This window comes from Phragmites australis, chromosome 6 (assembly GCF_958298935.1).
Source record: "Phragmites australis chromosome 6, lpPhrAust1.1, whole genome shotgun sequence".
Taxonomy (NCBI): domain Eukaryota; kingdom Viridiplantae; phylum Streptophyta; class Magnoliopsida; order Poales; family Poaceae; genus Phragmites; species Phragmites australis.
The window spans coordinates 4,457,547-4,484,233 of record NC_084926.1 but is presented as its reverse complement, the minus strand read 5'-3'; the positions used below and the strand labels follow the sequence as shown (position 1 = coordinate 4,484,233).

General features: G+C 43.2%; 2 protein-coding genes and 1 long non-coding RNA gene across 3 annotated transcripts; 1 reads left to right on the top strand and 2 right to left on the bottom strand.

The window, feature by feature from the left end:
- Positions 1–7,414: 7,414 nt before the first annotated feature.
- Positions 7,415–11,388, bottom strand: LOC133921210 (uncharacterized). The gene is made up of 5 exons (XM_062365996.1): positions 11,307–11,388; positions 9,920–10,664; positions 9,768–9,821; positions 9,463–9,647; positions 7,415–7,796 (listed from the first exon to the last, which is right to left on the bottom strand). Exons 2-5 carry the CDS (start codon positions 10,587–10,589, stop codon positions 7,710–7,712), a joined length of 996 nt encoding a protein of 331 aa, XP_062221980.1. The 5' UTR covers positions 10,590–10,664; positions 11,307–11,388; the 3' UTR covers positions 7,415–7,709.
- Positions 11,389–13,205: 1,817 nt separating this feature from the next.
- LOC133920366 (uncharacterized) lies at positions 13,206–15,319 on the top strand. The gene is made up of 5 exons (XM_062364985.1): positions 13,206–13,624; positions 13,836–13,960; positions 14,070–14,384; positions 14,497–14,666; positions 14,757–15,319. Exons 1-5 carry the CDS (start codon positions 13,259–13,261, stop codon positions 15,125–15,127), a joined length of 1,347 nt encoding a protein of 448 aa, XP_062220969.1. The 5' UTR covers positions 13,206–13,258; the 3' UTR covers positions 15,128–15,319.
- A 3,735-nt stretch (positions 15,320–19,054) lies between these two features.
- LOC133920365 (uncharacterized) lies at positions 19,055–20,225 on the bottom strand. The gene is made up of 3 exons (XR_009910094.1): positions 20,111–20,225; positions 19,915–20,003; positions 19,055–19,165 (listed from the first exon to the last, which is right to left on the bottom strand). It is a non-coding gene; the product is annotated as an uncharacterized LOC133920365 (long non-coding RNA).
- Between the last annotated feature and the right edge of the window lie 6,462 nt (positions 20,226–26,687).

The window sequence follows — 26,687 nt, the reverse complement described above, 5'->3', positions numbered from 1 at the left end:
TTGGCATATTATCAAGGTTGATATGTACGCCATGCTAACAGACTTCAATAATGACAAGTTGGATATCAAAAGGCTCAACTACGGAGTTATCACTTTGATTCCAAAAACAAAGTAGGCAAATAATATTAAATAATACAAACCAATATGTCTCCTCAACGTAGATTACAAGGCCTTTACAAAAATGATGACAAACAGGGTGAGCTTGGTGGCTGACAGAGTAATTGATGAGTGTCAATCAACCTTTATCAAGGGGAGAAATATCTTATAAGGGGTAGTAATCGTTCACGAAACTATCCACGAGCTAAGACAAGCTAAGCAGCAGGGCCTCCTCCTTAAGATTGACTTTGAGAAAGACTATGATAAGGTTAGACGGGGCTTCCTCAAGGAGGCTATGGCTACTAAAGGCTTCTCTAAAAAGTGGATAAATTGGATTATGCAAATTATTCAAGGTGGATAGGTCTGTATAAATGTGAATGGACAAAGGGGTTCGTACTTCAGAACGTATCAAGGTTTGAGACAAGGGGATCCCCTATCCCTAATTCTTTTCAATCTTGTGGCAAAGTTATGAGGTTTTGGGTTCTATGATGAACAAAACCAGGGATAGAGGCCTCATCTCAGGTCTGATGGGGCATCTACTCCTGGGGGATCGCACACGTGCAATACGCTGATGACATTGTGATTATGTCTGACTGTTCAGGGACTAGTATCTTGAACCTGAAGATTATCCTATACTGTTTTGAATGGATGTTAGGACCCAAAATCAATTTTCACAAAATTGAGGCTTATGTCTTTGGGGTTGACCAAACAACAAAAGAGAAATGTGCCAATATGCTCAATTGCAAGTTAGGGATCCTGCCATTCAAATATCTGGGTATCCCAATTGATGATCAATGTATTGGTCTGGTCGCTTTTAACCCCTTGGTGCAGAAACTTCAGAAAAGATTGGATCCTTGGAAAGGTAAGAACATGTCTTCTGGGGCAAGGCTCGTCCTCACTAACACCTGCCTAAGTAGTCTCCCTATGTACACCATGGGTTTCTACCTTCTTCACACCGGAACTCATGACAGGATGGACTTTGTTAGAGCCAATTTTTTTTTCTGGAGAGGGGTTCAGGATAATTTCAGATACCGCTTCATTCTGGATGGGAGGGTGAAAAGCAGAATCAATAGGGAAATTTAGAAATGTAAGGTGCAACAGAAGATTAAAAATTTCTTCTGCCAGATGTTTAATGATCACCTCCAAACTGCATCCACCTTAAAAAAAAAAGGTGAGGTTGGAAGGGCAGTGAATCCTGCTGCCTCTGTGGGAGAAAACAAACTGTAGATCACATTTTCTTCGAATGCGTTCTTGTTAAATTCACATGGAGTGCTATTAGGTATTGTTTTGGTGGGTCTGAGCAACCATGTACCCTTTACTTCACTCCTGGCTAGTTGACTCAGAAACTGAATCTACCTGCAAAATTGGGTCTTTTCTGTTTTGCAAAGCTTTGCTAGGCTATATGTAATGTTTGAAACAAGATGGCGATTGAAAAGAACTTCCCCAACAGACCATTTGATTCGCTTCTTAAAGTTCTTTCCTTCTTGCAGATCTGGAAAATAGTGCTCAAGGAGGGCGATAAGGAGACGCTTAAACCGGCTCTTGAGCAGCTGATGCGTTGGTGCAACAATTTTCATCCTAGCTCTGTGGTCCAGTCGAATGTTTGTGAGTTGTATTCGGGAGTCTGTTATATGTCTGTGTTGTCTGTATGCTTATCTTTGATGCTAGTAATCTTGGTCCGGTTGATGTGTATGCTGTTTTTTTTTCCTTCCTTTGATGTTCGAACTGGTAGCTATAATATGTTGCATGCTTTCAATAGAAACAGAGGTCACTCTCCGTTCAAAAAAAAGGGATTTGATGATGCCGAAAATCAGCTGCAGAAAAGTAACTCATGTGTGCTAATTCAAGATGCTGGAGTCAGAGTCTCTTTGCAGAAAGGCTCAAAGGCAGAGATCTACTGGCGATGAACATCACATATGCCGTCTTTTTTTTCGCGATAGAAATTCACAAATGACATCGCCGTCGCGAGGACTGGACGAAACTAGCGTCAGGCCAAAGGTGCCTGCAGTACTGTATGTACATGACAAGCAAGTGTTGTAGAGTCAGATCGATCTTGATTCTTGAGGTTCATCTCCTCGTGAATGTCTCTGTACATGATGCACAAAATCAGTTCAGAAAAAAAGTAATTGATGTGTATACAAAAATAGCAGTGGCCGGCGCCCACGTAGAGAAGAGATCACTGCCGTTTCGGTGGACCGCTACCCTCTGTGGCCCATTGCGTAGGCATGGCGACATGAGTACAATCCATGGCGACAAATGTCAGATGGAGACAGTGCTTGACGCGACGTGTTCCGTGTAAGCTTCCTGCTGCAGCCTGCGTGCATGCACTTGCTCATCGTCTCATCGATCTCCTCTTCGAGCGCCAGTGCCTCGCAGGTCAAGACTCAAGACTAGTGTGTGGATCAAGATGGCACCGGCAAACAACAAGTTGCTGCAAGATCAGTCTGTGATGCGTTTGTGGAAACTGACTGGACTGTGGACTTGCTTGGCATAATGGCAGATTGGCATTGCGTGTTCCAAGTTCAAACATTCAACGTTCAAAGCAAGACCTGTTTCCGGAAAGCAGTAGAGATCGAAGATTTTTGACAGCTATATGGCGCCCTGGAATTGAACGCGATCCACGGCTGCGAACTTGAAAAATGCGTAAGAAGTAGACTTGTGATCTGAGGTCTCCGGAGCGAAACAAGCGATACAGACAAGGGATAAACAGGAATGCAGTGTGATCTTTGCTGCTGGTTTCGCTGCAGATGTTCAGGGTGTCCTCACCTATGGAATTCTCGTTTTGCGTTGCACATTTTCTTTAAAACAAAGATATGATAGCTTGGGCAGTTAGGCAACTCCAGCTTATCATTCATCAAGACATGCTAGAGTTCTGTCCTATCACAAAGTGTTAAGTTCTATTTTTCTCTTCAATATGTAGCACATATTTTCTGTCAAGATAGGTCCCACAACATATTATAAAAATTCTTCCAAAACTCTCCCCTCTCTCCTCTCAATTATTTATTTAATACTAACACCCGGTGCCTAAACAAGCACATCTTCTAAGGTGTTACTTGCTAGCATCAATGTTCCAGTATGAAGCACCCTGAGAATCTTTCACTGTCTCCTCCTAACACCCTCAATAATTCAACGCCGGAGCTGCTCTTATGATCCCAAGTCGCAGTACAGTACTGTCAGGATGATTCATGGCCAGATGATGAAGTGGACAGAATAGCAAGTTCAGTGTCGGCGACGAGACGAATAATTTAGCCCACAAGGGGGCTGCAGAACTTTCGTGCCATTACTGATCTGTTTGCCTCTGAAAAGAATAATCAACTAGGCTAAGTGATCGGGTTAGGTGGTGATTAGGTCCGGAACGACGATTGTTAATTTTGGGGCAAAACCACAAAGGCCTTCAACCTGCGTCCGGTTAAATTGACGAACCGAATCGTACGCACGGTAAACGTTTACCCGTAGTTGTTTTGATTCACTTTTGGAGCCAAATTTTACCATTGGCTGTACTAATATTTGCATCTAAGTTTAACACACCATATAAATTCTCAGAAATTTATAAGGTTTCTTTTAACTTTGTCATGGAAACACGAGCAATTTTTTTTACAGTACATGCATACTTACAAAAATCTTGGTGAACTGATAGGTAAGGAAACTCTACATTTGTCTGGTCCATAGTCTACTAGCAGTAGTGCTGGTGCCCTCAATAATCAGTGAATTGAGCATTTGTTTTCTAGCATCTGCTTGGATCACTCTGTTATTCGTGGATCTAGAACCTGTGCAGCCGCAACATACTCCAAAAACGAGGACAATGTACAACTAGCAGCTGCACATGCGCTGCTGTTACTGCTAATCATGTGCGACGTCGAGAAAACACCGGTCCTCCAGCTAGGTCGCATGGCATGCATGCGCACCCGACTCCATCCACGCATGATTGCTCGTGAGCCACTGTACTCGTGCATCTCGTATTGGGGTCTCTTTAATCTTTAGAACGCAAAGCGGCATTAAGTTTTTGCCGCTTTTTTGGTCGAGTGTCGAGCTCGACATGTTCGGCGCTGTCTCCCGGTTTCGCAGGAACTGTGCTTGATTTAGGTGAGATCTGCCTTGGCCAGAGTGTGCAGAATTTGGCTGCTTTACAATGTTCGTGTGCCGATTGGCAGGTAATGAAGAAGATAAGTTTATGTAAAAAAATGAATTGAAAGGTAGCTTGAATTCAGGTGTGAGTTGGCAATAGACTATGTGGATTTCTGGCCCCGGGTCAAAAGTTGGTGAGGATGCTGGGGCAGTGTCTCACTGTCTCCCACCAAATTCCACAAGAGCACACATGATGCAGGGCGTGGTTGCTTACTTGCTTAAACTAGTTTTGTACCATTAGCCGATGCTCTGAACATAATGCTCGCGGAAAAAAAAAAAGGCAAAGTGGCAGGCAGATCTCACCTTTTACTCCCACTATCTCAGAAAAAGAATGCTGTTGAGCTGTTGGCAAGTGACACTCTTGCTTATGGACGTGAATTGTAGCAAGATCATGATTGAGACATGAGAGGAAGTGACACTGATGACATAGTGCAGTTCTTATGGATACAGTGTGTGATTGTGGCCTTCAGCTCCAGGCTTTCGCTCCGATGTGCTGTGAAGTGTGAACTGGTGGCCACTCGGCGTGTTGGGCGAGAGTATTTGCCAATTCGGTTGCTGGGCCATTCTTGCACTGACATGGATAACTCGGCAAGGACGCCACAGAGCACTCAATAGCTGACGACGTCGTGTAGGTTTGGCATGGCCTAGTTCGTTGCAAGATATCAGGGCGTGTTTGTTTCTGACCCCAATGTGCCCGATCAAATTTTGGCCTTGCTTAGCTATTTTAGTCCCTGTTTGGTTGATGGCCAAATATTGGCTAGGTTGTTGCACATGCACTAGCTAAGGTGTTGCTTTTGTCAAAGTTAAAAATCACTATTTCTCCTAAACTATAAACCCGATTAATAATTTGTTTAAATTATTGTACTCCTTGTAATTAAATTTATATCAAGACCTATGTTGATATGTTTTGATGCTAAAAAAAGTTGTGATATATAGGGCCCACATGTCATGCTCACGGCTGAGATAAAAATTTGACATGGCTACAAACCAATCACCCTCTTTTAACCTCAATTTTGATACTATACTAAACTTTAGCTTGGCCATAAACCAAACACAATGTTTTAAGCTAAATTTTGGCACTACCCCAACTTTGATCATAAACAAAATTTGATCAAACTTTATAGGATATGCAACAAAACACGCCCTCAATGCGCCACATCACAAAAAGCAGAGATATGCTTCATTGCCTCAGCATATGTTAGGCCATTTTGATCACTTATCGGCTCATTTAATGTGAGATATACAAAGGTGCCTTTTTCACATCTATTATCTTAATATTTAAAGAGGAAAAGAAGCAATCACGTTCGCTCTTAGCTCTTAATGTCACAAGATTACCATGTTAATGTGAAAAAAGAAAATAATCTAGATCACATATTATTATGAACATCTAATCGTCTAGATTAAACCAAAGATTCTATATTAAATAGATAATTTCGAAATTAAAAGATATGAAAAATTAGCTATTCAATTTTCATACGATTTTGGAAGCAAAACATCTAAATAAAGAGTACAAATAAAATAAAATAAATAATAATTGAAATTGGGGTTAAAATAGAAATAATAAAGATCCATATTAAATAGTCTTAGAAAAAAAATTAAATTATTATAAAAATCAAATACCTAAATAAATAGTCCATGTAAAATACAATTAATCAATAGCTAAAATTCATAATAAAAATGAAAAAATTCAAAACAATTTACTAAGATAATAGATTAAAAAGTGTCGTGTAACTCAAGGTCGTTGCATCAGGCAGTTAGTAGGCAAGACACAACACGGAGGCAAGACAAAACTATTCTGATTTTTGATGGGATATCTACACCTGGCACATGACTATGACAGTTAATCAAAATAAATACAAATCAAACTAATAGATGTATACAATTCGAGTACAAATTTAGAGCATAAATATTTTTCTCTTTCACTAATATAATTTTATCTCTTCTTCTAATTTTATGTATTTTATAACTAAATGACACTAACTTCATAAAAAAACTAATTTTTAATCAAAGTTTGTCATAACAAAATATTGCAATAAACCTAGCGTAAGCTACCTTGCTAGTTTTGTTTGATGCGATATTACGAGTTTCAGAGATTGCATTGCGTGTAACTCTTTAATGACCCTTTGATGTACTCCATATATTAGTAGTTCATTGTTCTTCTATAACCACTACGGTCCTGGCGAATGATATCTTGAAAGAAAATATGTCGCAGACGTGTTGCTCCCATTACCAGGAAAAGGGTGTTGAGTATGCTGCTGCTCATGTTCATTAACATGGCCAGGGGCGGAGCCAGCTGCCAGCATCGGCCAACCTGGGCTCCGGCCCCCCTTGCCGCAAAATATTTTTTGAAGACCCGGGCAGCTTGCTAGCTCATGGAGTCCCATCCATTCATGTGTGAAGACAATCCAGGCCACAAGCGAGCTCATGAGGCCATGACATCTAAAAGCAAAACACATGCCTACACTGTGTAGAATTAGTTCATTAATTCGCAGAGTTGTAAGCTACGCATGCTACAGTAAACTGGTCCCCTTGGTGTTGACTCTAGCTCCGCGACTCAACATGGCACAGATGAAAAGCAGCATAGCCGTTATCAATGTCGATCAAAACTGTCAGATTTCCCATGATTGGTAACATTTGCATTATTTTGACAGCAATCAGGCACCGACAACAGTCTTGTAATTCCTGCCAATCCTAAAACGTTTAAACAAGATATGGAGAAAGTTACATATTCGTTTAACACGTACAAGTTACAATTATGCAAGGATAGTGCCTGTTACACTTAGTAACCACAGAGACAAGTGGACAAACTCTAAGTATATAAACTGTCACTGAACTTCAGTATCAAGTAGACAAGTGCAGAGACCCAAAGGACGCAATTTCACTCACTAACGCACTAAAAAGATCACTGGACACCAACACTAAAGCTGTCCAAATGGACCGTGCCTACTGAATCCGCTCGAGACACGTTACTGTAGGCACGGCACAACCCAAGCTTAAATAGGCCCGGGCCGAGCCTAGCATAGCATAATCCGGTTAGTTAGCTGGGCCAACTAAACCATGCCTAAATACTCCATGCCTAAATAGGCCCGGACCGTGCCATGACGGGCAGTCCATTTGACCAGGTCTGACCAGCACACATGGAAACAACGTAGTTTTCCCTTTTTGTCAGGAGAGCGGGAAACAATTTTCATATGAAGCAAGCCCACTGCCAGGTAAAGTGAAGAGGATCCTGTCTCATTGCGACAACATACAGCTCCTAACTTCCCATGGAGATTTTTTACATCAGCATGTTCTCTGCTTATCTTTATAGAGTCTGAGACAATACAAACATGCTGGGCAATGCTTCTAGATAGGAGTTATCATAAGAGCCAAACACCTAATTCCTAAGTTCACAGCCAACCTTAATACACATCTTGATTCAAACCAATCCCGATGCTCTTACTAATTGTCAGGGAAACAAAACGTTCAGCAGCACAACCATGCAGAACTCATTTTCCCAACGAAGAATTGCTTATCTTCTCAAGATCTGTCTTGCAGTTCTCTCTCAGTTCCTTTAACTTCACAAAAGCTGAATGCTAAATAAAAGTAACATTGAATATTAGGACAAAATCATAAACTGAAAACGCAATTAACCAAGGATATAAGGGAAATGGTGTACTGGTGTTGCAGACATGCATTACGGAATGTAGTAAACACAGGTAATAAGGTGATCTTCTACCAAAAGAAGATTATGGAACACTGTCATGCAAGCATGTCATAGGCAAGCTACTGAATGCAACATAATCTATTTCACACAGTTTCAAATGTGCAAGCTACTTTTCTTTTAATAACAAAATATTTAAACTGCATTTTCAAAACAGGGTGAGAGAAACTGAAGCCAAGTTGCAAGCATGTCTAGCAATCATTGAAGAGTCAAGACACTACTGCAACAAAAAGTATCAGGGACTCCAGCTGTTGATGTGAAAATCAAACCGGGATTGATGGCCTGACCTAAACAGTAGTGTCAGTGCCCTAATATTTCATTTTTGTTTCCAAATTTAGAACAAGAGAGTGATTACTACCAAAGATAAACTTTGCTGCAAGGTTATCTTCAAACCGCTCCAAAAGCAGTAACCTTTACATACACAGAACATGCAATGTCAGACTTTTGCACCTGATCTATGCACAGTTCTCCAATGACAAGAGATTAGTCCATCTACGAGCCAATGGACTCGGAGTAATAATGGCTGAACTAAATCGCCATTCAATTTGTGAACACAACCTACGTTCACCACTGCCTTTTGTGTGATTCATCAACAAACACATGTCTATCAAAACACGGTTGAAATCAGATGCATTGCCCAACCTCCAGCTTATGGGGCTAATCAATCAAACATTCAAAACCTTAGCTTTCCGGAAAGAAAGGAACAAAAAATCTCTGTAAAACTAAAAATCTAGTTACATTGGCCACCATCACATACTCTAGCAGTACACCCCAAAATAGAACTGCCTCTTTAAAAGATGTGTGCTTCGAACAAACCATAGGACCTAAAGAATACACTAGCAGTACACCCAAGAACACAAATTGTTATTAACTATTCATGCAAACAGGTGTTTCTTTACACAACTCCATTTTAAAGACTAAGGCCGGCTTCTCACATCACTTATATAAAAGATACAACAATTATCAAGCACATTTACTACCAAATGCCATAGTTTGGGAAACAAAGATAGCAGATGAAAAGGTCACGAAGTAGTATGCCTGACCACTTCCCCAACTTGGAACAGTGATTGCAAAATGGTAACATACACAATGCAGGAAACAACAAGAATACAAAAGGTACTAATTCTTAAGTTACCCCTAAAGATGCGAACCAGGACAGGCACTTGGAACTTTCAAGTATTGAGTTAGTACACCTATGTTATAGAATAGTTGTTTTTTAAGCTGATCAGAAAATAAATTTGTGGAGAGGAACTTATATACCTATTATCTTAGCCCCAAATAAAATGATTTCAAAGCCCAGAATGGTGAGCACATGAATTTAAATGATTGTGAAATCATTCTTGCAAAGTAATGATCCTTCTAGCTTAATCCACATGCAAACAGATGTATCCATGTTTACCAAAGTCCAAACTGGACCAAACACAATTTTTGGCATATAACCACAGATGCACATTGAAGGCAGCTGGCAAGACACAGATACACACGCCACACAGATTTTCACTAAGCAAGGAGGATGAAAGATGGATAAAAGAACTTACAAGCTGTGTAGACTCACGAATAAGGACATTCTCAGTGTAAAGAAAGAGTGATCTCTGTTGTTGAGATAATCCATACTCCATCTCTGCAGCTCGTCTTGAGTTATATTTGACTGCATTGGCAGCACATTCATTGCCTCGGCTTTTTGCCTCTATCGACCTAGCAAGCTTTATACTCTTCTTCAATACTAAGGAATTGGCAAAGATGAATCAACATCAATAAAATTATTGATAGTCACAGAACAAAACCAGCAACCACATACACTTTCTCATACAAAACAGAAAATGAGTTGATTTTGCAGTCATACCAGAAAGCCGGCTTCTTGAATCCTGATAATGGAGATCAGTCCACATAAAAGCAGCTATTTGGTACAAGGAAACAAATGTAAGGGGTATGTTGACATGGCATCATGATGACATAAACAAAGACATCTGAAATTAGAAATGCATGTAAACATACCCTTAGTATAGAAAGAGCAAGCACATGGCTTTGTGGCAACAGCTTCTTCCAAGCCACCAACTCTCATTGAAGCAGGCTGAACGTTGGAATTTGGCATGTTTCCACCGATCATGAAGTCCAATGAAGACAGAGGCTCCTGATTTCCTGATGATCCAACTATCTCCTCTTGAGTCAGACATTCACCGTCAGTGGCTATGATTTTACTAACCAGCTCTGAGCTGCCAAATTGACTCAGCAAATCACCATCTATCTCATCATCATCCTCTTCACAGCCACCACCTGATTCCAGAGAAGACTCCAGGTCCTTGTCACTGAGATCAGATGAATCCATTGACGCACAATGGTTCCTCGCCTCACTGGCCTCCTTGGATAGCAGCCCAGCGGCCTCGGCTGCCATGTGCTGAACCTTTGTGCCACGAAAAATAGAGGGCCTTTCAACATTCTCTTTGGCAACACCATCAAACAAATTTCCAAATATGATTCCTTTCCCTCCACCGCTGGTTTTTGCATTTTCATCAGACTGTTTCCTAGGCTCAACGTCCTTTTCAATCCGTCTAATCTTTATTCCACCTGAACTCATCTCAAAATCTGTTGGGGCTCGTCGCTTGCAAAGGACATTTGTCAAGTCCCCGAATGCACGGCGACCACTACCACGAGTGTTTTCCCCCATTACAACTTCCAGATTCTCTCCAACTAGCTATATTAACAAGCAAAATCTCCACCACAACCCCTGGGCCCAAATGTACTGGTCAATCCACAAACAAAAGATGCAATAAGCAACATATTCGCATTGTGTGAGGTAACAGTAGAAGTATGGCTCTAGCAGCATGATGTGGACTCAAACAAAAAGCTATGTTTTGCGGATTGTTAAAACATTTGGATCCAGCCTATGCACGAGGCAAATCAAGTAAATGCACGGGGAGCTAATTGGACGTTTTGAGGATCTTGCAGCAGACAATGCACGCCGCATACAAACATACATAAATCGAAGGTTTTCTGAGATATGATCCTCCCAGTCTCGCCCAAGAAAAATCAAAGATAAAAAATGCGAAGTCGAGGTTGTTACAGACAATGCCATAACACTCATAACAGAAGGAATTCCCTAAAGCCTAAAAATTAGAGAGCAACTAGCGTTGGATCCCCAGCTCTGAGGAGAACTTTCGACGAAAAAATGGCGCAACCACAATCTACCGAGAGGGTTCAGCTACGAACTCGGAAAGCACGGCGGCTACCAGGGACGAACCAAGCGTTCCAGGTGCAAGCATACCAAAACAAGGGAAATCTTGCTGGATCCTCCGTCCGCACGCGCGGGTGAACCCGCCAACCAAAAGACTGCAAGTGCTGCGGTAGGGAGGAGGGGAGGGGAAGTAGGGTTTGGAGCGCAAACCTGGCCGCGAGACGCCCGCCTTTCCCAGTTCGCCCGCGGGAGCCGGGGAGGGTAGAAGAAGAGAGGGTTTGGGGGGGGGGGGAGAGGGATGGGAGCGTGTGTTTTGTGAGTCGAGACGCGCTGCGGCGGTTGTGGATCCAACAAAAGTGGACGCGGAAAGCCGGAAACTGGGGCGGGCGGCGCGAGCGAGCGAGCCGAGCCCGAGAGCCCCCAGCGCGCGCTCGCGTTCGGAATTTTTTGGTGGTGAGGGGGGGGGGGGGGAGCCGAGCGCTTGCGTGCGCCGGGGCGGGAGCCGGGAGGCGCGGCGCCGCGCGCGCGTTGGATTGGGTTGCACCTGCGCGCGGGGGACGCGTGGCTCGGCGCGCGGGTCGTTCACTTTTGGTCTGGCGTGGGCTGGTGAGTGTGGTTCTGTGTGCTGCTGAACGGGCCTGGGCGGACGACTGGAGCGATGTTGGGCATGGAGCCGTGACCTTCGCGTCGCGGCCTGGTCCAGTCTAGCCGCATGTAGACAAGCTCCAACCACATCGGTTCCATGAGCTCCCCTCTCCCCGTCGAGTCCCCGCATGCGCCACTCCCCGCCGCCGCCTGCCCCTCCCCGTCGAGACTTCAGCTTCTTGACTGCAATTTTCCGGCCATCAGGCATGGCAGCCTTATAGATTATGCCACAAGCACCCTTTCCAATCACAACACTCTCTGAAAAGCAATCGGATATCTTGGCTCTCAAGGCCCAGGAAACAACTGCAATCAGCATCAATGAAACCAATGCAATGACAATGGAGGCAGTGCTGATGATCTTCTCCCTGAGAAAGCGCTTCTTCTGCGCTGCTGCTTCCTTGCTTGAGTAGGATGGCACTGATGAACCTTGACAGCCTTTCCCTTTGATACCACAAAGTCCATTGTTCCCAAGGAAATTGCTGCTGTCCAGGTGCTCGAACAATGGGGTGCTGGGAAGTGGCTCGATGAGATTGTTGTAAGAAAGGTTGTACTCCAGGAGGCTCGAAAGCATACTGAACGAGGAAGGAACTTCTTCAAGTTCATTGTTGTTCAAGTACAGATACTCCAGCATGCGCAAATTGCCTATCTGCTTAGGGGTCTCACCAGACAACATGTTGTGACTTACATTTAGAGCAATCTGAAGGGAAGTGACTAGTGAGCTTGCCAAGCGCAACCGGGACATGACCAGACAGACTGTTGCCTCCCGTCTGCAGCTCAGTGAGCCGTGAAAGGCCTCCGAAACTGCTCGGAATGGTTCCATTCAGACTGTTGTCTGATAGCTTCAGCTGCTCCAGGTTCACAAGCGCACAGAGCTCCTGAGGAATTACTCCAGTGAGGGAGTTTCTGCTGAGATCAAGCCTCTGAAGCTTTGTACACCATGCTAGCTCACGAGAGCTCCGGCGGGATGGTACCTTGCAGACGGTTCTCGAAGAGGTAGAGCAGCCAGAGCGTGGGTATCCGGCCGAGCTTGCCAGGGATGACGCCGATGAGCTTGTTCTCCGAGAGGTCAATCTCCAGTGCGCTCTGCAGGTTCCCGAGCTCCGGTGGGACGGTGCCGTCAAGCTAGTTTCGGTAGAGAGAGCAAGGAGTAACTTGATCTTAGTTGGCCTGAGAGCTGAAAAGAAAAAGAAAACGACTTAAAATGGAATAATGGCAACAAAATCAAAGAGATATTATTCTGACTGGTAAATAGGAGAAAATCAACGATAAGAGTGGTAAATAAGAGAAATCCTCTCTTAAAAAATCGATTCTCTCCCTATCGTCTATATCAATCGTCTATTCGCATTGTGATTCGTGTTAGTTAAGTGAAAAAAAAAATCTCCCCTCCTCTGTCGCTGATGGCGACCGCACGTCTTAAAAGCCCTGACGCCTTCCTCACCCAACCCACCCTAGCTTCATTATTACGCCGCGCACGCTCGCAGACGCAGTCGGAGCAGCCGCTGCAGCTTGGGGTCAGGATGGGACACATACCTCGCTCCACCGGCGCTTCTACCGAGGAGGACCGTGAGGGTGAGGCCGTGGCCGCATCGGCGGCGGCGGATGACGGGTCCGCGCCGGACGCGGATGATCCGGAGCTGCAGATGAAGAAGAGGCGGAGGAAGAAGAAGCGGAGGCGGAGGGCGCCCACCGAGGAGGAGGTGGCGGCGCGGAGGTTCGTGCTCCGATGGGCCTGCCCTGGTCGTGAGGTGGTAGGCGACGACGAGGAGGCTGGGAGGGTGCGGCCGCGACGGCCCCGCGTGGCGGTAGAGCTGCACGCGCACTCGGCGCGCAGCGACGGCTCGCTCTCGCCCGCCGAGCTCGTGGAGCGCGCGCACCGCAATGGGGTAAGTTTTCGCTGCCGCGATCTATATGCATTGCACCTCGACAACTTGCATTGCACATTGTGCATTTGTGCTTAGGGCTCTGAGTTTTTGTCACTGTATGGTGCTTTGTGATCAATGCGGACGGAGTCAACTGATACTGCATTTCACTGGCCGTATCTGCGGTTGCTGAGTTTACATGCTAACACTAGTGACCGCCTTGTGATCAGCACAGGTGAAAGTGCTCGCGCTGACTGATCACGACACGATGGCCGGCATCCCGGAGGCCATGGAAGCGGCAAAGGAATACCCCATCAGGATCATCCCTGGCGTCGAGATAAGCGCCGTGCACTCGCCTACGTAACCCTCTTCTCACAGTTGCAAACGCAAAAATTTTCCCATGCTTTTTATCATCCAACACACAAACGTGGTTAAATAATTGGTGGTGCTCTATGCTCTTCATCGGAAGTGACGGAACAGGGGCCGAGGAACCTGTGCACATTCTTGCGTACTATGGTAGTTGGGGCCCTGCAAAACCTCAAGAATTGGAGAGGTTTCTAGCTGGTATCAGGGAAGGCCGTTATGCGCGCGCAAACCAGATGTTACTGAAACTCCGGGACCTTGACATGCCAATGAAGCTGGAAGATGTGTGCAGGATAGCTGGGAATGGAGTGGCTCCAGGCCGGTTGCATGTGGCCCGTGCCATGGTTGAATCTGGATATGTGGAGAATCTCAGGCAGGCTTTTAGCAGGTACTTGTACGATGGAGGACCTGCTTATGCCACGTAAGTAGAGTATCAATTTTCCCTCCTCCAGGTTATGTATGTTTATGGATCGTTTCCATATCAGGCGTAGAACTTACATTTACAGTGTGGATTTCTTTTCGTTCATTTGTAGGGGTAGTGAGCCGACCGGAGAATCTGTGGTGCATCTAGTTCGTCGAACAGGGGGCGTCGCAGTTTTAGCTCACCCGTGGGCACTGAAAAATCCTGCAGCTGTGATAAAGGATTTGAAAGCTGCTGGCTTGCATGGTGTTGAGGTCTATCGAAGCGACGGGAAAGTATCTGGTATGAACAAGATGGCCTTTTGTGATCTCAGCACTTCATAAACTATTTGTCTGAAACTTCAGTTTGAATAACTAAAGACGGTTTCGACAGGATTAAGCGGTCTGGCAGATGCGTATGAGCTTCTGAAGCTTGGTGGATCAGACTTCCATGGACGAGATGACAAGGAGGAACCTGATGTGGGAAGTGTTGATCTTCCAGTCTTGGCTGTATCTAAATTTCTAGAGGTAGCTCAGCCAATCTGGCATAATGGAATCAAGGAAATTTTTGCAAGTACCACTGAAAGGATGACTAACTTGAATGGCTCGAAGGGATTTCGACGGGTTAGCTCTGCAGGAGATTTCTGCATTCTGCGCCTTTCTTCTCCAGACATGGAGGTAACAGATGCTCCTGAAGTTGAGCTCCTCCGAACAGAAGTCGCAGGCATTGTCCTCAGTAACAGAGAACAGCAAGCCACTCATTAATCAATGATCAAATGTCTCCTGCTTCCACTGGTCTGTTCTCGATGATCTGGTACTATCGTGCGGAAGTAACATGGTTAGACTAGATGACTGTGTTGCAGTCTTGCAGATGCGACATGGTAAGGATCCTATTTTATTCCATCCAGGGTTCGAAAATGCATCGGTTATCGAGCAATTATCACGGTTACCGAGCTTACAGTCCATACCAATTTCATAATACGAACGGTTTACAAATTTAAATTTAAAAAAAATCCTAAAAACTTGAGACAATTCTAAGACTTTCTATGAATTGTTTTTTCAAAAATAATATCGTTTGCATTATTTGCAAATACCTCTCTAGTTTTTATTTTTTACAAGGCTGTTTTAATGATATTTTTGTAATTTTTTAGTAGCAAGCTTACAATAACACCAGTACTAGTGGTTTTTTTGCAATTGTCCCAAAGAAAACAATTAAAACGTGCAACTCATTTATTAATTCATGTTAAGGAAAAGTTTAACATACAAATATATTTTGTGTGCGTATGTCGTATCCTAGATAATCTTTAAAATTGGTTTTAATTCATTTAGAGTTTTATTATTTTTTATGATTTTTACAAAGTTCGTAAGCATAAAGTAAATATATTAAAAAAAATATCGCTGTAATTAACTTTATCATATCTATTTTAATTTTTTCTATATAAAGTATAGTATAAATAAACTAATAAAGTAGTTTCATTAATTTTGGAGCATGACGGGATAGTTATTAATTAATCTAGTTGCAACACATTTATACAATATTATATGTTACAGTAACTATTTTATGAGTTCATGTATTTTTAAAGATCATATAAGAAGACTAATAAAATTGGTTTTATGATTTTTATTAGCAAAGAGTTAACTATGCATTTAACTAGGTTTAGAAAATATATTTTCTCATAAAAAATATTTAACTTTTTTATGAGTATAAATATTTTTATCATGTAGATCATGTTATAAAGAAACCAACAAAAATGGTTTAATTTGAATTAGTTATTGATTTTACAAGGTTGAGTCTTTTTTAGGTTTTTTTGTTGAACTTCACTGAAATTCGAGAAAACCGTTTGATGAATCGGAAAAACCGAACAGTTACCAACAAATGCGGTTGATAGGAAAAATGCGAAAAAAATCGGTCGATAAATCGGTGAACTCGTTTGGTTATCAGTGCAATTCGACCGGTTATTGAATATCGATTGTTTTGATTTTTAAATTTTACCGAGTGAATTTTGAACGAATTCTCATCAAATTTTAAGGAGTTTTTTTTATAATTGTGAATTTCTAGTTACCGCTGGGACCGGTCTTGAAGTTCAAACGATATTATAAACCTTCATTCCATCATCCCTTTTGATAAAGTAGCCCTTTGGTGGATGCCTTCCATCTTTTTGCTTGATCATTTGCACTTCACGAGAAATCGAGAATGGTCATGTCAAATTCTTTTTTGGAAGATGTTCTTTCATCGTGTTAGCCGGTGGAGTAGGACCTAGGGGGAATGGACTAGTTAAGGAGCAGGTACTAGAAAAAGCATATGTATATCCATATTTCGAATGATACGTATGCAAAACTGAAAATTCTCAGACCTGGTAAATATCCTGAAGGAGATGTGGACCAGAAGTTATATTTGGATAGTGGATACAGCTGCATACCAGACCAACGAAATTATATTATACTGCTGCATCATTTGGGAAAATATATATTTTGGATAAAATTTCTATTGTTGTCGATTTCCTGTGGAATGTAGGGATCTGAATTTCTAACCATCTTAGTGTCACAAGTGATCAGAGTCTTCAGAGGGAGAAAACAGAGCCACTGGGGTTTCAGAGGGAGCAAGAAAAGGAAAAAAGGTGTTGCTTAGTGGGCCTTGTGTTGCCCATTTAGCAGCCCGCGAGATTTAGCTTGATTTATATAGTATATATGCTTTGTTACTACGGCCTATGACCTTTTAAGTGAGCCCAATCTATGCAACTTCATGCTACTGAAAACTATGCAACTATATACTACTAGAAAACTATGCAACAGCCTAGAAATTCAACTAACCAAAACTAAACGAAAAGGTCCATATGACCGTTGAGGTTTGATGGTGCGGTAGCATAAACCCCTGAGAAAACAAAAGGTCTCTGTAACACCATAACTTTACAAAACCGGATCAATACACCTCATACGGTGGTTTCCTCAACGTGCCAGCTGACATGGCTGCCATATGGTGCGGCGACCGGGAGATTGTGACGCACCACCTTGGCTGCGACACTGGTGAGGCATTCAAGATGCCCTCCTATGGCGACTGCTTGGGGTCCCCCCGCCCTCACCGTCGGAGCAGCAACACAGGTGGGGGCGACGGTTGTCGCTGCAGGGCGCCCTCCACGGCTCCACAGAGCGCGATGCAGATGGGTGGCTCAAAGGTGTAATGCTAGCACGGAGGGGCAGCGTAGAGGTGGCGTGCCAGGGCAGAGGGCTGGCGTTGATGGGGGTCGCAGTCTCGTGGAGGGTGATTAGCCATTTGCCATGCTAGATTGGTGTAAGAAACCGTCCAAATAGTATTCTAATTAATCATTAAGTCGATCATTTATTTAATCATGATTTTAATGATTAACCAGAATATTATTCTGGTAGTCCTGATACGTGTTTTATGTTCAAAATCGAAACACATATCTTTTTAACATTTAACATCACAACATAGCTTAATAAAGAGCGAGTAATTAATATTAAATTATAAATTTTTAAGTATTTACCAAGTTATTATAATTTACAGTAAAATAGAGTTAGGAGGAGATAAAAACCGACTAAACTCCTAACAACCGAAAGAAATTACGTAGCGGAAAAAAAGCTAAAGACAACAAAAGATGGGTGAAATCATATACCCTTAGGCTTCATCCTAAAAGCACGATCTCTGAGTAGTTGCTTGCTCATGCCCGCAAACACCCTCGGCAAGCGTGAAGTAGCCAAATAACAAATCGTTCTCGTCGGTAGCACCTAAAAAAGCAGCGTGAGTACAAAGGTAAACAGAACCATAAGAATAATATCTGCAAAGCACCATCTCAACTCAACAACCACATCAATCCACACTTGTAACTCTACAACTGCTGCAAATTGATGAAAGCATGCTCATCATCGAGAGCGCAACATTTTAAAATATTTTTACACCCTACAGGTGTACTACTTTACCTATACGACTTGAAGACAATACAGCTTGCATGATCATACAGGTCCATACAAGGGGTACTCATGTCAACCTTTTTTAATAAGTTCGGCCATTTGATCATGCGCTGATAGGTGCGGGGGTCATAAAAAACTACTCCCGAAGTAAACTAGATACCCCAACGGTCTCATACCTGACACCATCGCCCCGCATGATAAAAAACCACAACTACAAAGTTAATCGGCTATCATTCTCATATGAGACATGTAGCAAGTATGAAAAGTGTTAAAGCCAACTGCAACAACGATCGATGCTTAAACGATACAAACAATCTACAGTGTTCATGTCCCTCTCCCGATCTACCTAGGGAAACTCCACATTCGGGAAAGACAAACACCCCTAACACAGTCCACATCTCATCTCATCTCATCCTCACCACTCATCCAACCAACACCATCAACACATCATTATGATCATTGTGCAAGTAATTAAAGCCTAGGCTCACGAACGATGAAACATTTCACTGTTTGACTTCTATCGAGGATCTAAGCACTTACTAAGCATCACGAATGATATTTTAGGTTAGATAACACTATATTAAACCTAGGCTACAAAGATACGGATCAACAATTATTCAAGATAGGAGAATTAGGATACCAACATAGGTTCTACCCATCATAAACCTGACATTGACTCAAACTCATGCATAATGTACATAAAGCGTAATTTATCACATGTGACGCATATGATCCAAATTAATGGAAGAAGTATGCTTAGATACTTGCCTTACTACTCTGGTGATAAACTAATGCTACCCGCATAACACTCGTAGAACTCGGGGAGATTGGTGTCACCTTCAACTGCGGCCGGGTCACACGTCAGTTCCTCGTTCACTAAATAAGAACGCGTGCAATGATGAGTATAAATGACGTACAACAAAATATGCCACAATATGCATATGATGAAATGCCATAAAATATGCTTTAAAATGTATGAAAACATCTTTCCTAGATGCCACTAATTATAACATATTGTCCAAGAAGTTTCATAATTTTAGAACATTATATTAATTAACTGTGATCTAATCAAGTTAAAACATAATTAATTAATTAATTAATTATCAAAATTATTTTTTTAGTTCCAATATTTTTAAAATGTAGTTCATACTCATACGAAGCTAACCCAACTGGTTTCATGATTTTTAGAGTTCGTATAAACTAATTATGAAATTTACAAGCTATCAGCACAAAAGAAAAATCCCGATGAATAACTCCGGAGTCTCCGGATTTTTCTCCGGACTTTTTGAACTATAGAGTCTTCAGAAAATTCTCCGGATACTCTGGATTTATCCGGACTCTCCGGATTTTTATCCGGACTTTCCAGATTTATGCAAAAAGCAGTTCTTTAGAGGAAAAAATTACCGATTTGATTTGGGAGCCTCTCACAACCAAAGGAGAACATATTTGAGAGAGTTTATAGAGTCTATAACTCATTCACTAACCTAGCAAAATGATTCCTAACTCAAACCTCATCCAAATTCTCTAAATTAGCTCTAAAGCTCAAGAACTTAAGAACTCAACTCCAACTCGAAATCGACCAATCAAATCACGTATTCTCCCCAAGGGAAGTCTAAGGGACTTACTCATGGTGCTTGTGGAGGTTAGTGACCATCGGGGATGAAGAAAACAGAGGAATCAGCTCGGGAGATGAAGAAATATGGTGTTCCACGTGCTTCAACCAAAAGACATCAAGAACGTCAGGAACGGCTCAAATCTTTCAGGAGAATGAAAATGAATTGGATGGATAGGAAGCTTGCGAGCTAGTAATCGCGTGGATACCACATGGGTACTTCGATTCCTTCTCTTGAGGTGGGATTTTGGGGGAGAAGGAGAGAGTGCTTGAGAGAGAGGGAGAGGAGAGCTCCTTGCTCTTGTGGCCGGTGGGGAGCACATGAGTGAGAGAGAGAGAGAGAGAGAGAGAGAGAGAGAGAGAGAGAGAGAGAGAGAGAGAGAGAGAGAGCATGGGGAGAGTGAGGGAGCAGGTGAGGGAGTGAGGTGGTGGGATCAGGCAGCTAGGTGGGTGCTATGTGTAAGAGAAGTAAGTATGTTTTACTGCAAGAATGATTATTTTCTCCTATGAATTTTCTCTCTCGCCCGATTGACTTCAAACGAAGTGCTCTAATGCGCTGAAATAAATTGCATCGAATTTAATCATGACACTAATGACGTATAAATAGACTTAAACATGTGATTATGAATTCGGGACGTGACAGCTAGGCTGGGCTCCCATGTGCTTGCTACTGGGGCCCATGTTATTCAGTGACCCGTGGGCACCTAGGGGGAGAATCTAAACCTACGCCCGCACTTGCTAAATGTCGTTACACGATCTGTCAGACCCGTGGGCAGGATTTAGAACCCGAACCCACACACGCCGGGTGCAGAACCCGCGGAGACGCGAACCCACAGGTCTGACTGCCATCCTTAAATGTGAGGGGTTAAATAAACCTTTTATTTCCTCATGAGGTTAGACGAACATTTTACAAAACTAAAAAGAGACAAGTTAGATTGACGGGCGGGTCTTAGACCATCTCCAACGGCTTTCCTTCGTGAATCATGTTGTTTTATGAAGAGATTCTCGTTCTCTTGAGCGCTCCAATGATTCACCTTCACGATTCCTTTCACGAAGGGATTCTATCTCTAATTCCCTCTACCCCGGGATTCTTTCTTCTTCTTTTTTTCACGAATCCTTTTGAATAGAAGTTGTTGGAGATAAGAGAAAATAAAGAGTATAAGAATGATAAGAGTAATCAGGAATGAAACGAAATAAAGAGAATATAGTTGGAGATGGTTTTAGAGCCGCACCAAAATGCAAAAGGTCTACCATTCCAACAGACTGTTTGAATGAGGCCTTCTTCAATTGAGAATTATCAGCGACTGATTGTGGGTAATCAAAAGATGAGAAACTAATGTTAGCAATCGTCATATAATTGTGGTCGATCGAGCTGCTACCTGATGATTTTTTAAGGGTAAACTGACCTCTGAAGTTGAAGGTTTAAGCAGCACGGTTCAGAAGTTTCAGTCTTGAAGTCTGGTATCACAAGACTTTCCGATTGTGACAAACCAAAATGGCGAAATGAGCAATTATTCTCTACGCCATCTGTTAACTGTTGTTCTTTCTTTCCAGAGAAGTAGAATTCGTGCAAGCAAACAAGTTGACTTCTTGTAAACATTGCATCATTCATCTTGACGTAATTAACTTCGCAAGTTACAGAGATTCTTTTATTGAGATCCAAAGCTTCTAAAGTAGAGTATAATGCTTTCTCTTTTCATTTGTCATGTTCAAATGTATCATTTGATCTGGATAGGCTTGTACTCGTCCTATTTGTCGAAAAAAATAATGTATCTACAAGATTCTAAATTGGACGATTTTTTTTTTGTTTTGTTTTGAAAGATGCAACAATTTGCTGGCATACAACTCAGGTACCAATATTCTCAGTTAGTGACACACCTGTTCCTGTTCCAATTACTAAATCCCCCTTTGGAACATAGGATTCGTGGAGGAATTTTGTAAGATTTGGATCCTATATGAATTTTTCTATATGGTTCTTTGGAACAGAGAATTGGACATCATAGAATCCTTTGAAATTCCTCTAAAATGGTTAAATCCATAAGAATTTTAGAGGAAATATAACATGAGGTCCAACCTCTTGTAAATTTTCCTTCGTTTCTATCTCGCTCTTCAAATTCCTATGTTGTATCCAAACGATCCCTTTGAAACTTTCTAGTATTTTGAATTCATGTAGGATTCCAAGTGCCAAGTAACTCAAAGCCTGTCTTTTTTTTATTTCTATTTCTGCATTTTGGGAACATTGCATTCCAAGGAGGCATGTAAACGTACCGTAACTGTTGTATAGTGATTGTAAATCGACAGAAACCGTGTGCGCCGTAGGTGGTTTCCAGCTAAAAAACCAAATGGGACAATCCAGCGACTGTGCATTGCAATGATGATAGCCCAAGCTGATGTCAATCTGACCTGTCTCTACGGCAACACTGATGCGAACTCGCGCCCAGTTGGAGGGATCTTATGGATGATTTTGTCCACATCATGCAGCTAACTGCTCGCTGAGTGCTGACTGTTGCTTTAATACACCATTAAACGGCATAGTCAAGCAGTTGTTGCATTCCCTTGGAGTAAACAATCGTCAGGATTGCACGGTGCATTCTGATCTCCTTGCGAATGCTTTCGTGGAGCCGAAGTTCGCAGCAAGAGGCACGAGCTCGCACAGTGGACGTGAGACCACACGGCGCTGCAGCGAGCAGGCGCACATGTTTGCACGCCGCGCAATACTTCTCAGGATCCGGCTGGTACTCAGCACTATTCTGTCTTGGAGAGCGAGCAGGAGATAGTGGTTGTTACCACCCCACTCGAACGAAGTTAACGAGAGGCAGACAGGAGTTCATGGGCACCCCACCGCCACACGAACTGGGACACTACTTCCTCTCCTCTCGTCTGCGGACTGCGGGGAGGTTGGTGGCGTAGTGGCGCGCTCTTTATGCACGCCAACGCCATGGCGCAGAAGCCGCGTTTCAGGACTCGGGACTTGGAGGCACCCAGTCAAAGATAGATGCGCGGCGCAAGCAATTCACGCAACCGCCAGCCAGATGTGTCAGGCGAGAGTGAGATGCCTGATCGGTATTTCATGGGAAGTATGCTGGAATCACTAAGATATGTTTGGTTGTAGAGCGAGTAAGATCAGACGACTTAATTTATATATTTAATGATGTAATGATTCTATATATCTGTTTAGTGAGAAGAATGTAACAATCCCATTTTAAAATATCGGGTCTACCGTCATCCTTATATCCTAAGTAGGATGGCTACATTTTAGAAATTTTGATCATCTCATCTAACATCTAAAGGAATATTCTCCTATAAAAATCATTATATCTTACCTCGCTCTCTAACCAAATATCTAAAACAATAATATGAGAATATCTCATTCCACCTCGTTCTTCAACTAAACACTACTAACAAAACCAACCCATTTTAGAAACGGAGATACTAGTTCGTTTGATCGAATGGGAGTCTTCAGCTCCAGCGTCCCGGAGAAAGAGAAAGTGGCGCCCTGCAAACATCCTCGAAGCTAGTACTCGAATGGCTGGGGTCATGAATTTCTGTTCCTCCATTTTAAGAGACTTCTCGCAACATGGAACAGTGAAAATGTCATTTTTGGTCGAACAGAAGGGACTGATTTATTGATTGCGTCGGCAATCACTGCCCATGGCGTCCACATCATCCGCATTGAGTGCGTGACTGGCTGAGGCTGTCTGGATCGCGTGGAGTACAATGCAAGAGAGTTCTTCGCAAGGACCCACGCCTTTTTGACTCGAAGAGATTAACCACTATGGAGTAGAAGGGAGTTCTTAAGATTTGTTTGGATTGCAGCATTGTTCTACACTTCTACTGGCTGCCGATGCTTTTGTGAATATCCGTTTTCATAATACCTAGAATCTTTTTTTTTTTTGTCTCTAAATCTTCACTCTAGGCTAACCGAACTGCTTTGCATCAGCAACCTCTGAAGAAGATTTGCATAGGTAAACATTCAATGCCGGGGCCTTACAAGTTCTGAAGCTCACACCACGAGTAACACGCACATACTCGCATAATTTGCTCCTCCTCTTCTGTTTTGGGGAGAACACTTCATCAGTGATCAGTCCCAGTCAAAGAGAGTAGTACATAACACGCACGATAGCCGACAGAATTTGTGCGTGTGTAAAGCTGATATCCTGACAGGCTGATACTCGAACAAAAATAGGTCGCGAGCTGCGGTGCGTGGAGAAAGAGAGGGGGGGAAGGGGGGGACTGGGGAAAACCCCATCCAAAACCGATGCGAAATTGTGAATCGAGTGATTGGGTGCGGCACGCGGAGCTGAACTGGATTCCTGCTGGTTCAATCAAGCAAGCAGGTGCTCGTCTCATCTCTCGTCCACTCCTTCGCCGGCGTCCCCCGCCCCCGCGTGGCCGCGTTCACCGGCCACCCCCACCTCCACCTAAATCGTCCTCCTCGGTTTTAAGGCGTGTCACATGTGCTGCTTGGATTCAAGGTGACTCAAACTGGATTCGAAGGTAGGTCCTGCTAGAAAATTAAAAAAAAAAATTCTGGCTTGGGCCGGTAGCAGTTGGCAGTGAGGAGGGGAGAGAGGAAAATCAATTTAAAAATAATATTTTATTGTTAAGACATGATCTTAAATTTCAAGACTGGACATAGCAATATAAAATTTAAGTTTTCTTCTTGTAATATATAAGCCTGGATCTTAACACTATCTTTTTTTTTACTTACAACCTCTTTTTACATGCGGCCATAACCCACGTAATTTCTACTCTTTTTACGTAACGAATGAGAATGATTTGGGTGGCATGTGAAACTGTGAAAGCGGGGTCGCCGAAGTAATGTCTACTTGTTACCATAGTAAAAAAAAAGCAGGAGTACGTAGCATACACCTAACTTCAATTTCCAACTGTTTGATAGCCTCACAGGCTGGTAGTTTTTTGGTGGGCTCTCGGATGATCTGCGAGCAACTGATTGACCAAATTAGAAATTGGGATGTACTCTGAAGTCAACGATGCGAGGTTGGGATCTCTGGTGTCCACCCAATTCAAAATTGCAGAGCTGGATTAGCTCACCCAGCATTAACAAGCATATCAAACCCAGTGTCTGGTCGAGGTTAACCTGGCGTCGCAGAACGAGATGAGATGACGACGCAGTTTGTACTATGTTGTATATGATAGTATCATCCCTATCTTCTTGATCAGCAGCGCTCCTAGATTAATTCAAGGGATATCTTTGATTGATGAGTTTGGTACTGGCGAAGTTAGCCGCTGCTGTCTGTTGATATACTAGTAGCGTTCTTCCAATTTGCAAATTCCGGAATCCAGATGCTTCCGCCGGTTCATCAGCCTCATCCTGAGCTCGCACAACTGCAAAATACGAAGATGTCACATCCAGATTCTTGGCCAAACCTGGATTCTAGCTACACGCACGGCATACAGAATGTTGTGAGGTTACCTGATAACTTTGAACCAGTGGTCAGTAGTTAATCTCTCGTGCATCACCACACTTGTGTTATCTCATCAGCCGATCCGTCGTGTAAGTGAGGACACAAATTCACCGAGTTTTTGACGAAAAGAATGTTGGAGCCAGAAAACGTGTCTTAGACAGAACATGGCAAGAGTTCTGCTTATTAAGGATGACTCAAACTTGAAAATAACGGAGAGTTTTTTTTTTTATATAAGGATGAAAAGAGAGAGTATGCGTCTCATGAGAAGGGGAAAGACCTAGTAGGCCTCATCTACTATTTGAGGGTTTATTTTATAAAAAGAGGGGTAGATAAAATTACCATCATGCCTATAAGATATTATGTTGTAATTATATATATATATATATATATATATATATATATATATATATATATATATATATATATATATATGAGGGTATTTAGGCTTTTTCACCTCTTTACCTGTAACGTGATAATTGAAATACTAGATCGCTATAGTAATACAACAGTGCATCATCTAAATATCATAAGATGTGGCGTTTTCCCCAACAGCACCCCCTCATCTACCAGTTTCGAGGTCCCGAGGGGTAAGCAGATGTACAGTGAACTAGCTCCAGTCTTTAAAGTCAGGCTATCCTGGATTATTCCCTGTCGTTGTAGCGCGGCCATCTTGGGCAAGGAGTGAAGGCTACAAAGCTCACTGAAGCCGCATGCTGAGAGTCCCGGTGGCGGGGCTTGAAGCCATTGACAGAGGTGACGACGACGTGGTCCTAACGCCATCAGCGGGTATTGTGGTGATGCTCGACGGAGGCAGGGCCATCCGGAGCCTCGCGGTGGTGATCGTGGGTGAAATCGAGGGTGATGTTGAGGGAGGTGGTCCAAGACCCTCTCACCATATAGTCACGACGATGCTTGACGGAGGCGAGGCCAATCAGAACGTCACGACAAGACTGGAAGTGAAGCCGACAACAGGGCCAAGGGAGGCAGTCTGCTACCCCCTCAACAGCAGACGTGACTAGGCTCGACGGAGGCAGGGGCGTCCGAAGCCCCATGGCGATGGCCAGAAGTGAAGGCGACAGCGAGGTCAAGGGAGACAATCCGCGACCCCCTAGCTTTAGATGCAACAAGGCTCAATCGAGGAAAGGCTGACCAGAGAGTCACGGCGAGGCTACAGGTGAAGTCTACGTTGGGGCCAAGGGAGGTAGTCCGCTACCCCCTCAGCGGTAGACGCAGAGAGGCTTGATGGAGGTAGAGCCGTCTGAGGCCCCGCAGCGATGGCCGAAAGTGAAGGCGACGGCGAGGTCGAGGGAGGCAGTCTGTGACCCCCTAGCGGTAGACGCAACGAGGCTGAAGGTGA